This window comes from Cyprinodon variegatus, unplaced genomic scaffold, assembly GCF_000732505.1.
Source record: "Cyprinodon variegatus isolate N-32 unplaced genomic scaffold, C_variegatus-1.0 Scaffold1091, whole genome shotgun sequence".
Classification (NCBI taxonomy): domain Eukaryota; kingdom Metazoa; phylum Chordata; class Actinopteri; order Cyprinodontiformes; family Cyprinodontidae; genus Cyprinodon; species Cyprinodon variegatus.
The window spans coordinates 61,796-76,468 of record NW_015151544.1 but is presented as its reverse complement, the minus strand read 5'-3'; the positions used below and the strand labels follow the sequence as shown (position 1 = coordinate 76,468).

Sequence of the window (14,673 nt, the reverse complement as noted above, 5' to 3'; positions counted from 1 at the left end):
GCTTGGATCTGTCACCTTCCATAACATCAGAACGCTTTTAGGAGGTTCTGTCACTAAAGTTCATCCAGGGAGGATTAGAAGTTTGATCATATTCTTCGTTTTGGTTAAAAATGTATAAATAATTGATGCAAACAATCGGCAGTAATAAACACTTTATCAGCCTATCGCCTGTTTTCCTGTGGATCCATATCACCCAGTTGTCCAAACAGGGTTGTATCCCCTTCCTCCACCCTGTGCCTGCAGATATTTATAGAGTGTCCTGCCAGCCGTTGTGGACTTCGCTGTGTGTGTTGCTCTATTTCTGGTTCTATTGCTACATGCCCCCCTCATTCAGTCATACCCAGTGGAAGTCTGTGGTGGTGTCTGTGTGAAAGCAGAACTTTTCATTCGGGCCTTAAAGAATTCGCACCGTCCTTCTGGATCACTGAGAATCTTCTTGGTCGTTTTGGAAGGTTTCCAGCTCTGCGTTCCTGTTTGGTTCTCACACACAGTTAGAGGTAAAGAAATCTTTGAGTTTTATTGTGGTGGAAAAAAATGGAAAACCTTGTTCTGGAAGCTCATCAGCAGAAAGAGTCACAGAGTCAAAATACTTTAAATACTGAAAGTAATAATAAAAGGCTGTAGATAATTTGGCTGGAATTGTTGATATTTAAAGCTGAACTTCTTTTAAAGACTGACAGGCTTAAAATGAACTAACAGCTCTTTAACAACCTGGAATTAGAAACTGGGCTCAGAGAACATGGAGGCTTTCACTGCGGCGGCCGTCCACCTGACTGACTTCTACAAGCTTAGATCGGACACTTCTGTTAGATTGTTAAGCTTCTTTTATTAAAATAAATGCAATAATCAAACAGTTGCACTCGGCAGATCATGATATACGTTTGCCAAACAAGAAGTCTCGGTCAGATGGACACTTTTTGCAGCGTTCAAGGTACAAGTTGGGACTTAATGCTAAAAAAACACAAATACTTCATGTTTTTGTATGTTATATTTCTATGTTTCTGCGGAAAGCAGTTTGTAAGTTTCAGAATATTATCTGTTTTCCTAAGAAATATTTTAAAAATCTCTGTTTTATGATTCCTGAAGACACCCTGGTTTAAACATCCTGACTGATGGTGATTTATTCGGTTATTCTTCACTTCTACTTCTAGAATTAAGTACACATTTCTTAAATTAGGTGTATTTACCCTTAATTTGAGTAGGTAAATGAGATAGTTTGTCAATGGAATGAATATTTGTACTCTTAAAATAAGATAATTACATAATATGCACTTAAAATAAGACAATTGTGTGCAATTGTGTTTTCTTATTTTAAGTGTATATTGTCTTGTTCCATTGGCAAAATGTTTCTTTAACCTCCTCAATCTAAGAGCAAATTCACTTATTTTAGGAAAAAATGACTTGATTTAGATTTTTTTTCCAGTGTTGGATCCCAGTTTACTGGTTTCTACACTGCGAAAACGATGTAGAAATAAGTAAAAATTTCTTAAATTAAGTATATTTAACCTTAATTTTGGTAGGTAAACAAGATGATCTGCCAATGAAATGAGTATTTTTACTCTTAAAATAAGATAATTAGATAATATACACCTGAAATAAGACAATGGAATTGTTTTTTCTTATTTTAAATGTAAATTGTCTTGTTCCTTTAGCAAAGTGTCTCACTTACCTCCTCAATTCAAAACAAAATGCACTTATTTTAAGAAAAAATTACTTATTAAGATTAAAATTTTTTGCAGTGTGTCTCTACCTGCTGTCGGAGAACGGATCACGGTTCTGATCCTGGCACCACAGCATACAGTATCTATTGAATTTATGATCTCCCAATATTGTGGTGCTTTATTGATAATGTCAAAATTGAAGATAGAAACACTCTTCATTGATTCTTTGAAGTGGTTCTTACACTGCAAAAAAATCAAAATCTTGATAAGTCATTTTTTCTTAAAATAAGTGCATTTGTTCTTGAATTGAGGAGATAAAAAAGACATCTTGCCAATGGAACAAGACAATTTAGATTAAAAAAAAACACACAATTGCATTCTCTTATTTCAAGTGCATACTATCTACTGTAATTATCTTATTTTAAGAGTAAAAATACTGATTCCATTGGCAAACTATCTAATTTACCTACTCAAATCAAGGGTAAATACACTTAATTTAAGAAATTTTTTACTTATTTCTAGATCGTTTTTCTAGTGTAGGTAGATGTACTTTATGGCTGGGAAGGTCTGCCAAAGCATTCAGAGCTTCACTGTCACAATCACTACTCCTGAGAGAAATATCCACATTTAGGCTACTTCAGGACACATAAAAGATTATGCTTTATAATCATTAAACATCCCATAGGACTGCATTTGATCATATTCTTCAAATTTGCCAATATAATGGAAAATATCCAGAAGAAAAACAAATAAAAAAAGACAATAAATTAAGAATTATCATGACTATAAATGTATCGTAATGACGATAAATGATTGTGAAACATGTTGGAGGAGCTAGAGATCCTCATCTGGCTTCTTGGATTGTTAGAAGTTGTTATTGGTCTTAATCTCCCTCTTTATTCTTTGTAGAAATTGTTTATCAAATTTCACTATGCTGGATGAGAAGCAGCTCCTCTTGTGATCCGTTCACTATCAGTTCCGTGCAGGATCAGATTTAAGCTTTTCTTTTCTGACTAAGAGATGGTTTGGATTCATTAAGATGGGTTTGATTACCGGTAATCTTAATCAATAGATCTTTTACTTGAACAGGGATCTGCACTGTTTATGATCCAGAGAGCCATTTTCAGCAAAATAAAACAAATATTACAGGACCTGTGCAAAAAAGAGAACTTATAATTATTGAACATTTTCTATTCCAGTTTTTTAATCTTTCATATTATGAAGAATCAAATTTTTTTCTGCCGGTTTAGGCTTTAAAGTAAAGAAAATTAAATATTATACAAAAATAGGCTGAATATATATGTATTTACCTCTAAATGTGGATGTTGGGATACTATATCACCCAAAGTATTCACTTACCTTCCATGACACACATGTGAGTTTAATTAAGGTCCCATTACTAATCCACACTGAAAAAAATAGAAATCTAAATAAGTCCTTTTTTCTATTTACACTTAAAATGAGAAAAAAAAGCAATTGCATTGTATTATTTCAAGTGCATATTAACCAATGATCTGATTTTAAGAGAAAAATACTCATTCCAGTGGCAAACTATCTCATTTACCTACTGAAATGAAGGGTAAATACTCTTAATTTAAGAAATGTTTACTTATTTCTAGATTGTTTTCCCGGTGCATACTGTATGCATTCACATTGGAAAAACCGAAATCTAAATAAGTAATTTCTTCTTAAAATTAGTGCATTAAGTCTTGAACTGAGGAGGTAAATGATAAACTTTGCAAATGGAACAAGAAAATTTACACTTAAAGTAGGAAAAAGCAACTGCACTGTCTCATATTATCTAATCATCTTATTTTAAGAGTAAAAACACTCATTCTATTGGCAAAATCTTGTTATTTACCTTCTAAAATTATGGGTAAATACACTTGATTTTAGAAATGTCTTTTTACATTGCAATATGATGTTGGTCCAGCCTTTGCAGCTGAAACAGCATCAACTCTTCTTAAGGCTGCTCATTGATTTAGGCGTGTTTGGGAATGTTTAATCATTCCTCCAGAGGTGTATTTGTGAGGTCACACACTGATGTTGGACTGGAAGGCCTGGTTCCCAGTCTCCTCTCAAAGGTGTTCTATCAGGTTGAGGTCAGGGGTCCGTTTCATGATGCAGGTTTAACAAATTCAGATTCTAATCTGCAACTCTAATTTGATCTAGTCGGGAACTCAGAGTTTTCGGTTTCACAACAGCTGCTATGAATTAATCAACTCTAAGTAGATCCACTCAGAGCCGAACACCTGCGTAACGAGTATGGAAAGCCATTAGCAGAGGATCCCTGATTTGACGAGTCACCATGACAACAGGCAACAGGAAGTGCCTTTGTCACCCGACTGGAAATAGAGATTTTAATGAAATGAAAAACAAAATGGAGAATGTGTTTAAAGACAGAGAAAAAGCGGTACAGCTGCAAAGGAGAGGAAGATGGTGAAGGAGAAGATTGTTGCTCGAGTTAATGCTTTGGTTAACATGAATTTGACCTATGGCAGGCCATTTCAAGATTTATTAAAAGCACTCTTCATTCTGTTGTTCCATTAGTAGATCACTAATATAAGAGTCTTCCTGGTCAAAATCACCCTCCTACACTGAACTGTAATAATATATTTTCTAATATCGAATTTTAGAAAGTATCCTGAAACAAGATGCACTTGAAATAATGCAGCTGTTTTTTTTATATCTTTTTTTTATTTTAGATGTACACTTTTTTTCTTATATTGGCAAAGTGTCTCACTTACCTCCTCAATTGATTCTTATATTAAGGAAAAACTGGTAAAAATAGCCTTTCCTCTGATAAAAGTGATTAAGAGCGACCGGCTAAATATCGCTGTCCTACAAAAGGATGATTATTGAAGGACAGAAAATCCTTCACAGGTTGATCCTCCTAAACATCAGACAGAAACAGCCTTCATAATTAAATCAGGATGAAAATACAGCAACAAACGTAACAAATATCTCTTTTTTCAGCCTTGTAGAGCATCGATATGAGCATTGTTTGAGTTTTACAAACTTCAGTTGAAGTTCCCTTGAAAAGGAGCTATAATGGTGAATATTCTGATTAAATAAAGGTTTAATAATATTATTAATTATAATAACAGTAAAAGAGTTCTTACCCGCCCGCTACCAAAGATGAGCAAGCTCTGCACTGGTGCACTGCAAAAGCTATCTAGAAAAAGGTAACAATGTCTTAAATTAAGTGTATTTATCCTTCATTTGAGCAGCTAAATACTGAGTTATTTCTACTCTTAGAATTAGATAATTGGACAACAACAAATAAGACAATCAATTGTTTTATTTTTTTTAAAGTGGAAATTATCTTATTCCATCAGCAAAGTGTCTCACTTACCTCCTAAATTCAAGAAAAAATGCACTTATCTAGATTTAAGTTTTTTAGTGTGACAATTAGAATAATTTTCTTGATAAAATTACTTTAGTCTTTGGCGCTCAGACCTCGGCAGGAAACATTTACATTTGATATGCATAAACGTGAATAAAGAACAGGGATGTTCTGGAAGATGGAAGTCCAGCTTGGAAAACACAGGTTGCATTAACCTGTCCATGATGAGCAAGCATGAAGCGACAGTGGAGAGGAAAAACTCCCCTTTGGGAAGAAACCTCTGGCAGAACCAGGCGGTCTTCTACCGGACCGGTTGAGATGAGACAGGGAACGCAGTAAGAAGATGAAACTCTGATGAAGCTTTAGCTATGACGGTGGAGGAGGGGCTGGAGGCGGGTTGAACCTAAATGAAGTCAGACATAGAGCACACCACTGCCTGCGCTTTGGCTAGCAGACTGAGATGTGGTTTTGGAGACCTTTAAAGATGAACTAAGGATGCTGAGTGGGCTTCATGGAGGTTTGGTTCATAACTGATTGGCCTGTGCAGGCGGCGGATAAGGGTAAGTAATCGTTTCTGTAGTTGAACCTCCGCCTAGGATCCATTTCTCTCATAGGTTCCTCTAAAACAGACAAGTCATTAATGAGGAAGACTCCTTTGGGTTCCTTTTTTCAGTTCTTGATGATTCAGATAATATTAGCTTTTTTGAAGATCATGACTGATTGCTGTTACCACGCTGTTACCATGCTGTAAGTGTTGGAACTTCTAGAGCAGGGATGTCAAACCGGTTCCAGAAAGGGCCGTGTGGCTGCAGGTTTTCTTTCCAACCAAGCAATAGCACACCGGATTCCAGTCATCTCATCAAGTCATCATGTTCAGATTGGACTCACTTGATGAGATGACTGGAATCTGGTGTGCTATTGCTTGGTTGGAAAGAAAACCTGCAGCCACACGGCCCATTCTGGAACCAGTTTGACACCCCTGCTCTAGAGTCATTTTAGTGAACGGTGTTCATTTTCAGCATTGCCTGAGAGTTGCTGCTTCGACTCGTGTTGTAGTTGTATTTTTTAGAAATAGAGGCAGATTTTTGTGCAACATCAACTTTTGCTACATGAACATAATTCAAAGGAGAACATTTCAGTAAAATGTTCTTTGATTTGAGTAGATAAGTAAAGTGATCTGACAATGGAATCAGATTTCTTGTTGCAAAAATCAGAGGAAAAGCCACAATAATCTTATTTTAGGTAAGAAAATATTAGTTTTATAGGCAGATACTTTTATTAACCTGCTCAAATCAAGAGCAAATGCTCTTATTTCAAGAAATCTCCACTAATCTTAGAGCATTATGTGATTCACAGCTGTGAACAAAGATGTGTAAAAAGAACCTGAATCCATTTCTGATTGCATCGATATAATCAAGCTTTTACATTTAGACATTTATTCACTGTAAAAAAAACTATTTGGTAAAATGTTTGGTACAATTATGTTTTAATAAAATCAGGGGATTTATTCTATTAGTATTCCAATGAATTAAAAACCATGTTTTATTTTCTGCTGTACTTTTTTTATTTTTCTCACTGTTTGTAGGAGACTTTATAAGTGAATGATGAGGTTTTTGTTTCTTGGGTGCAGAACTGCAGCCGTTCTGCGTTATAATCTCACTTTTAGAATGACTAATGTTAACGTTGCTGAACTCTACTGGGACTTTAACTGGATCTGGCAGCTGAGGCTCAATCTGAGCTTTGAGGAAGCAAACACTCCAGGTGGGTTTGGTGTGAAACAAAAGATGAAAACAGAAAAGCTGCTCAATGATTGAACCCCGCCTGTATTTCTTAGCAGGATAATGATGTAAAACATTTGGCAAATCAATGCAGAGCAACTTCATACGACATACATTGAATGTTTTCCTCCCGATCGTCTCAATCTTAAATCCTGAGGAAGGAAACTTCTGAATCCAGAGTGCTGACGGCTTTCATGGCAACTTAAACTGTTTTTTTTTTTCTTAATTTGTGAATGAATGTCAATCGTACCACGGAGTATTAGGGCCATGTAGAGATTTCTTTTATTCCTTTATTTTGAGAATAAAATTGTAATATTATGAGAATAAAGTTGAAAAATAATGAGAATGAAGTAATCATACCACGACATGTTTCAGAAAGTAACCTTCGAGCCCCGAGCAGCATGTGACGGTCGACCAGCTCCACCAATCAGCAACCTGAGTCCACGTTGACCTTCTGCCCAATTTAATGCTGCTGCTAAAAGATTTCCTTATTTGTCAAACCAGAGCCAAAGTCTAACTTCACATGATGCTCAAAATTCCTCCTTTTAGGGAAGAAAGAGCTTTTTGTAAGACTTATCATGAAATAAATCTTTATTCTGATATTATTACAACTTTTTTCTTGTAATTCTACGACTTTATTCTCGTTTTTTTTTTTTATTTGTTCTCAAAATGTTACAACTTTATTCTCGTAATTTTGTTTTTTCTTTGTTCTCGTAATGTTATGAGTTTATTCTCGTAATTTTTGGACCTCAGCAGACTGGTGAACCGGAACCGGAAACTCTGAAGGGGAGATCACAATGATCAGTTTAGGGACTATGGGAAAAAAGACAGAGGCTTCTATAATGTTTGAGAGACACTCACTTTTTGGGGGGCTCTTGGTTATTCCTTGGATCCAGTTTATGGGGTTAAATCCAGAGAAGAAGGAACTCGTTGGAGAACGAACAGGTAGACTAACGTTGGACCCAGAGGAGTAAAAGAGCGGACTGTCACCTGGTTTTCCAAAAGTGGACTTGAACGGATCATGTGGAGGTTTCCCCTTGCTCAGTGTGACTCAGATAATCCTTCCAGGGATAGAAGGTCCAGGCTTATCCTGTGATTCAGGAAGGCTTCCTGCCGAAGAACAAAGACAAAAACAAGCTTAGACTCAGAGAGACAAGACTAAGGTTAGACTCTATAATCTCAGTTAGGCTAGAGTACCCAATACTGGCTAACACTCTGGCGTCGAGGTAGTGACAGCCCGCTGCTCAAATACTCCTCTGGTAAAAACCCAACGAACCGCAGGTGTGCAAGGAGGCCCAACGAGGACAGGGCACCATCTGGTGGTGGAGAGAAGAAAAACACAAAAACAGCCCACACAAACTGGAATCCTAACAATATTACGACTTTATTCTCGAAATAAAAATTTTTTTCTCTAGCCTGGCCCTAATACTCTGTCGTATAATTCATAATCTTGCAGTTGAAAAGAAAAGTGGAAAGATAACTACCAATCAACACCAACGCATCTTTCTTATTTTTCTTAATTTCCTCTCCTGAGAATAAAATCTCACAGTGAGCTTTTTCTAAACTTCTATTCATATACGTCTCAGCTTAATGTCCTTACTGGCAGAAACTGTGTCTCTTTCAGAAATACACTTGCTTCTGCATTTCACTGCTCAATGTTTCCGTTCTCAGATTCTCTTATTATTTTCATTTTAACTTAATCTGTTTCTCCTAATGAGATGAAATCATTCACCTCTGAGAATTAACTCAGAGCTGATCTCCAGGGCAACAGACGAAATGAAAATCCAAGTAGGCCAGTTTCCTTGAAATAAATGTATTTTCACATAATTAGAAAATTTGTCAATAGAATAAGATAATCCATATTAAAGTCTCCATCATCTTATTCTAGGTGTATATTATATAGTTATTGTATTCTAAGGCCAAAAACACAGCTTCTAATGGCGGATCATCCGACTCATGCACAATGGAATATTAGGGCCAGGCTAGAGTTTTCTTTTTTCGATATTTAGAATAAAAACAAACATTACGAAAATCAGGTCACATAATTACGAGAATAAAGTTGTAAGATTACAAAAATAAAGTCATAATATTATCAGAATAAAGTCGTACCATTATGAGAATAAAGTTGTAACATTACAAGAATGAAGTCATCATACAACCCGTTTCAGAAAGAAAGCTTCAAGCTCCGACCAGCAGATGACGACCGATCAGCTCAACCAATCAGCAACCTCAGTTCACTTTGACCTTCTGCCCAATTTGATGCTGGTTCACTATAAGATTTCCTCTTTTGTCAAATAGATGCCAAAGTATAACTTCACATGATGCTCCACATTCCTCATTTTAGGGAGGAAAGTGCTTCTTGTAGGAGTTGTCATAAGTTACAACTTGTTTGTCATAATTTTAGGACTCTATTCTCTTAATATTACAACTTTATTCTCGAAATAGAAGAAAAATTAAATTAAATTCAATTCAGTTTATTTATATAGTGCCAAATTCACAACACATGTCATCTCAAGGCACTTTACAGTTCAACCAGATCATGCAGTCAAATTGATTCAAAGTTTTCTATCTAAGGAAAACCAGTTGATAGCATTGACTCATTGACTCAAATACAATCCCTCACACTAAGCATGCTTGCAGTGACAGTGGAGAGGAAAAACTCCCTTTTAACAGGAAGAAACCTCCAGCAGAACCAGTCTCAGTGTGAGCGGCCATCTAGTGAGGCCGACTGGGGTTCAAGGAGACAGAAGCAGACATAGAAAATGAAGCATAGATAGGCAACTGTCAACCAGGTCCACAGGCGGCCCCGTCCAGGAAACACACAGCCAGGCAGACGAGCTCTGTGCCAGGTCCCATGTTAGAGGATGAAGAGAGCACATCCAGCCAGTCACAGTCAGAGAAACAGGACTACACTGGAAAACAGGCCGATCAAAAAAATTTAATAAAATCTCTAGCCTGGCCCTAATACTATGTCGTAACTTATGTGCTCCAATAAAGAGCAAATATATTTATCTTAAGAAGAAAAAAGACATAACCTTTAATCAGAAAACACTTTCTTAAGGAAAAGTATTCGTACAGATACAAAGATTATTCTGATCAGCAGCAAACAGCGCCACAGGGATGGGTGCGTTTGTTTTGTTGCCGGGCTCCTCTCGGACAGAAAAGCTCCATAACTTCCCTCTTTTTAACAGCTTCTCTCCAATGCTAGGTCGTCTCACACACACACCACCACTGGCTGACATCACTGGGACCCCTCCTCCCCACGACCACTGCCACTCATCCCTGAACCCCTCCTTCCTCCTTGGAGCAACCATGGCGTTGTCTTCACGCTTAAAGCTGTGGGAGCAGAAGGGAGGTGCAGAGCGGCTGCATGCTGACTTCCTTCTACCTCTAACATCTAATCTGCGTGTTTGTGTGTGATGGGATGAGGCATTGATTACACAGTCATTAGGAGCTCCTGCTCTGATGCTGAGTCACTGTGGCATGTCACTGCACAGTTTCAGTCTTCTAGTCATCCTGCATGTTCACGCCTCTATTTATAGCATCCTAAAGCTGCTCTCCAACAAACCCAAGACAATAAGAGGACCCCGAGCTGTTCCTGGAGAAATAAAAGCTCAATCAAAACTTTTTCTTGGTCAAGATGTGATGCAAAAGTCAGAAGTCAACAGAAGATATAAAATACAGCAATAGCTTCACAGAGATGCACAGTGCTTCATAGTGGAGCTTCACACAACATTCCTGCAGAACATCTGAGTTTGCAGACTTTTCTCAGAATGTGATTACTGCAGGTTGAGTGTAAAAGTGTGCATGTTTGCGCGAGGAAAAAGCATGAAGTGGTTTAGAAAAGTCTTGACCTCTGAACATCTTCTGGATCCAATAGTGTTTTATGCTCCTAAACTTGTTCTTGTGTATTTTAGAAAACTTTTATAAGACATTCAAAAATAAACATATGGAAGACCAGGAGAGCCACTGAAATAGAAATGCAAACATTTTAAATACAATCTGAGGAGTTTCTGTAATTGCAAATTTTAAATTGAAAGTTTAAAGGGGAATTTTAAATAGTTTTTATTAATTCATTATTAAACATTGCAGTAAAAGAATAGCGAGAATGTTAGATTCTATTTCTAAAAGGAGATTTAAAAACCACTGATTATAGATTTTTTTTCTTTATCAAACATTTAAAAAGGTAAATCCTGTTTCCACCTCCTTTTTTTCCTTCAATGTTCTTTTTCATTTATCCTCTTAGTTTAGCTTCTGTGTGAAAACACTGGAAACCAAGTTAACCAATCAGAGTTGCTCTGGATGAAACCAGCTCTCTCATTGGTTAGATAACAACAAGAACAAAATGGCTACAGAAAGAGGACAGCTGCCAAAATTGTTCTGCTAATGCTTTGAAAACTCATCCTGGTTTAAATCATAGATCAAGCTCCGACATGGAGAGCGAAGCAGCAAGCACCATGTGGAGCAGCACAGGGATCAATTTATCCAGCTAGCTCAATAATGCAGGTGCAGATGATGCGAGAGCTTTAAGGAGACTTCTGCAGGGAAGTTTAAACTCTAAACTCAAAAGGGGGTCTGCGACGCCTAAAGGGTCCACAGAGGTACTGCATGGGGGTCGCAAAAGTTTTGGTTGATTAGACCTTTTTTTATATTCCCCCCTGCAATTTTTTCCACTAATTGAAATGTCTTTAAATCCACATTAACATGAATTCAACACACTGTAGTAAACAGATAAATGGAGGCAGAAGATGTCTTTCAGTCATCAATGCTCATATTCAGCGACACACAGGAGCTCTTTCAAGCTGGACACCGTTTCATTCACAACACCTGTCCCATCAACCAGGAATCAGAATCAGAAACACTTTAATGATCCCAAAATACTTTTGTTACATTATTCCATCTGTAATATAGTGACTATAGGACCAGGTTGATAGAATACAATTTCATACAATATATATAATTAGGGGGTCCCCGCTCCATCAGTTCGCCATCAGCATCAGTTTTGGGGTCCTTGGCCTGGAAAACATTGAAGACCCCTGGACTAAAGCATTTTTCAAGCAATTAGGAGAAAGTTTCTCTCCTAGATGAGACTGAACTGTTATTCCTCCAGTTGCTTTGGTTACAAAGTGTGCAGGCACAGCAAACCCTTACCCTGATTTCTAACCTGGTTACATCCGAAGAGAAACTCAGTTTGACTCGGTTTCCATTCTGCTCAGCGACCAGAGGTCATGGAAAGAGGTTAAATTGAGAAAAAAAATGCAACTTCAAAAATTATTTTCTGAATTTTCAAGGTAAAAAAATGATGAGAAAAGGAAAAATCTTTTTAAATGTTTCATGTGGAATTATATTTATTAATTAAGGTTTTTAATTTTCAATTTAGAAATAGGAGTTGAAAATAAATTTTTCCATTGCAGTAATAATAGAACAATAAAAAATAAATGTTCCTCTTTGATGTTTTAAATTACACTTTGCAGTTAAGAAATGCCAGTAACTCTCCTGGTCCTCCATACTTCTAGCCTCCATGCAACAAGTTTGGACAATTTTCATCCTTTTCCTTCCAGCTGATGGATGCTTTACTATGTTGGTTGGACACAAGATCCCAAAGAAACGTGGAAATTCAAAACTTGAACATCTTATTTAGACCTCATGGTCTAAATACCATTATCTACCATTTGAAACATGAACCTTAGCATAGCATGAAAAATGTGTCACATTTTGCACATTTAAGTCCACCTTGTTACAGATTTATTTATTCTGCAAAACAGCTATAGTTTGACACTGCTTGTTAAAGGCGAACTTAGCAGAACATTGTTCCAAGACAAAAACAAAAAGCGGCTGTAGATCTGTTTAATACGGAAGCCGAGAGCAGTCTTACTCCACTTTTTTTTTCCGTTTGCCCTCTCGAGATAATGACATAACTATCTCGTTATCATGGTTAAACCATTATTTGTTTTCTCGTCATCCCGAGAAAAACATTTATTGATTCCTTGAGATAATGAGATGATTAACCTGTATGAGTAATGAAAGATGCTGGCCAACAGCCCTGGATTCCCAGTCCATCCATGCCTGCGGTGCCTGTAGTCTTGCAGTTGCGGTGCTACGTGTGCGCAAATAATCTGATTTTCTGTTTCCTTTTTCTTTTCACTCATTATCATGCTGTGCTGAATGATTGGATTGCATGGAATACAGTAGAAAAAATCTGACTTTTTTAATGAAAATCTTCAATATGGACTAATTTTGGGGGTTTATGCATCTTTTACCTGTTAAAGGCGTAACACCAGGGCTGTTCAGAAAACACCTGGAGGCATAGAGCTAAGTCTTTATGTATCAGAAGTGGAAGCAAATCATCAAACCAACAACATTGTCTTGTTACCGAAAAGTTTAACACAGGATTATTTAAAGAATTACTATAATTATAAATCCTCTCCCTCTGTTTTGGTATTGAATAATGTAATCAGTTTAACCCACAACAACCGTCTCAATATGAAGAGAAAGCTGCTTTGTTTATCTTAAAATAATGAGAAAATTAACTTGTTTTCTTGAGAAAACCAAATTGAAAAAGTATTGGAGGGACACACTCTCAGCCTCCGTAGTTCTAATGTGCGAAACATGAATGTAAAATTAGCAGTGGTATTTATAGAAAGGTGCTGGGATATTTATCCAGTTTCTAATTTCCAACAGATCTAAACCGTCTTTGGATGATGCTGTTTTATTTAATGGAAACCAAACCAGAGGAACCAGCTGGTTTGTTTCTAATCTCAGTTCATTCCAGCAACAATTACCTTTGGATTTTTATCCTAATGACAAATATAGGCCAGGATTTACATGAGGGTGCTTGAAATACTTTTCACCAGCCTGCTGGAGCTTTTACATGCCTCAGCTAAAAGCTTTACCTGCATGGTGACAAAAATACTCCACATAGCTTAAGGGTGGAAAATCAACAACTTTGATTTTTTAGAAATCAGACCCAAAACTAAAATGATAAAGGTGAAGTAATGCTATTTATTGATTATTGAATTGATCTAAAGTTGATTGATTGTATTGATTAAATAACAAATGATTAATTTAATGAGTTTATTTCAGACGATTTCCACAATTAAAAGCGAAAGATTAAACAATATGTAGAAAAGGAAAAAGAACAACATATATACACACATTCATTAGTATAAACTTAACGCCACATTAAATATCCTTTATATAGTTGAAAAAATTAAGTCAATAAAAATCGATTAATTGATTAGTGATCATTTATCTAAAAAAAAAAAAAGATTATTTTCTTTTATATAAAAGAACAGAAATCCCTTTATTGTCCCACAATGGGGAAAATTGTGTTTTTACAGCAGAAAAAGGTGACAGTAGAAGTAATCACACAATGTGCATCTTAGAAAAATGCACATTGTGCGCATTTTATCGAAAGGATCTTTCCATTACATGAAGGATAAAATATTTTCTTAGTAATCTGCTAAATAAAAAAAATTCTGCAGCCTGTTTCAAACACTGACTGAACTAGAAAAAGCTGTTTCGGAGAAACAGCAAAGTGGGAATGCTTTTTTTGCTGAATGAAAAAAGCTGAAATTAACTGCATAACATATGAAAATGTGATAGGAAGTCATCAGAAACTTCAAACTGCAGAAAACAATTGAATCATCTGAAGATTTTGTAGGGTAGAATCATTTGGCAGTAAAATGGCAGAAACAAACTCATATTAAAAGCAGCACAGCCAAACCATACATAATATCAAAAAATGTATTTAATGTGTGCACTAGAAGAGTCTTAATATAATGTCTCCCAAGTTTCTTGAAAACATTCTAAAGAAATTTTGAAGGGGGGCCACCTACTGCCCACAAATATGTCAGGCGTATTATGAATTAGCAGCAAACAGAAAAGC

General features: G+C 36.4%; 1 protein-coding gene across 1 annotated transcript in view; it reads left to right on the top strand.

The window, feature by feature from the left end:
• Nucleotides 1-350: 350 nt before the first annotated feature.
• myo18b (myosin XVIIIB) overlaps nt 351-14,673 on the top strand; it is a gene marked incomplete at its 3' end in the record, with an annotated part of 75,746 nt that continues 61,423 nt past the window's right edge. Inside the window, exons 1-2 of the mRNA XM_015400295.1 lie at nt 351-497; nt 9,994-10,136. Of these exons, the coding sequence (XP_015255781.1) occupies nt 10,098-10,136 (39 nt within the window). The remainder of the gene's footprint in view (nt 498-9,993; nt 10,137-14,673) is intronic.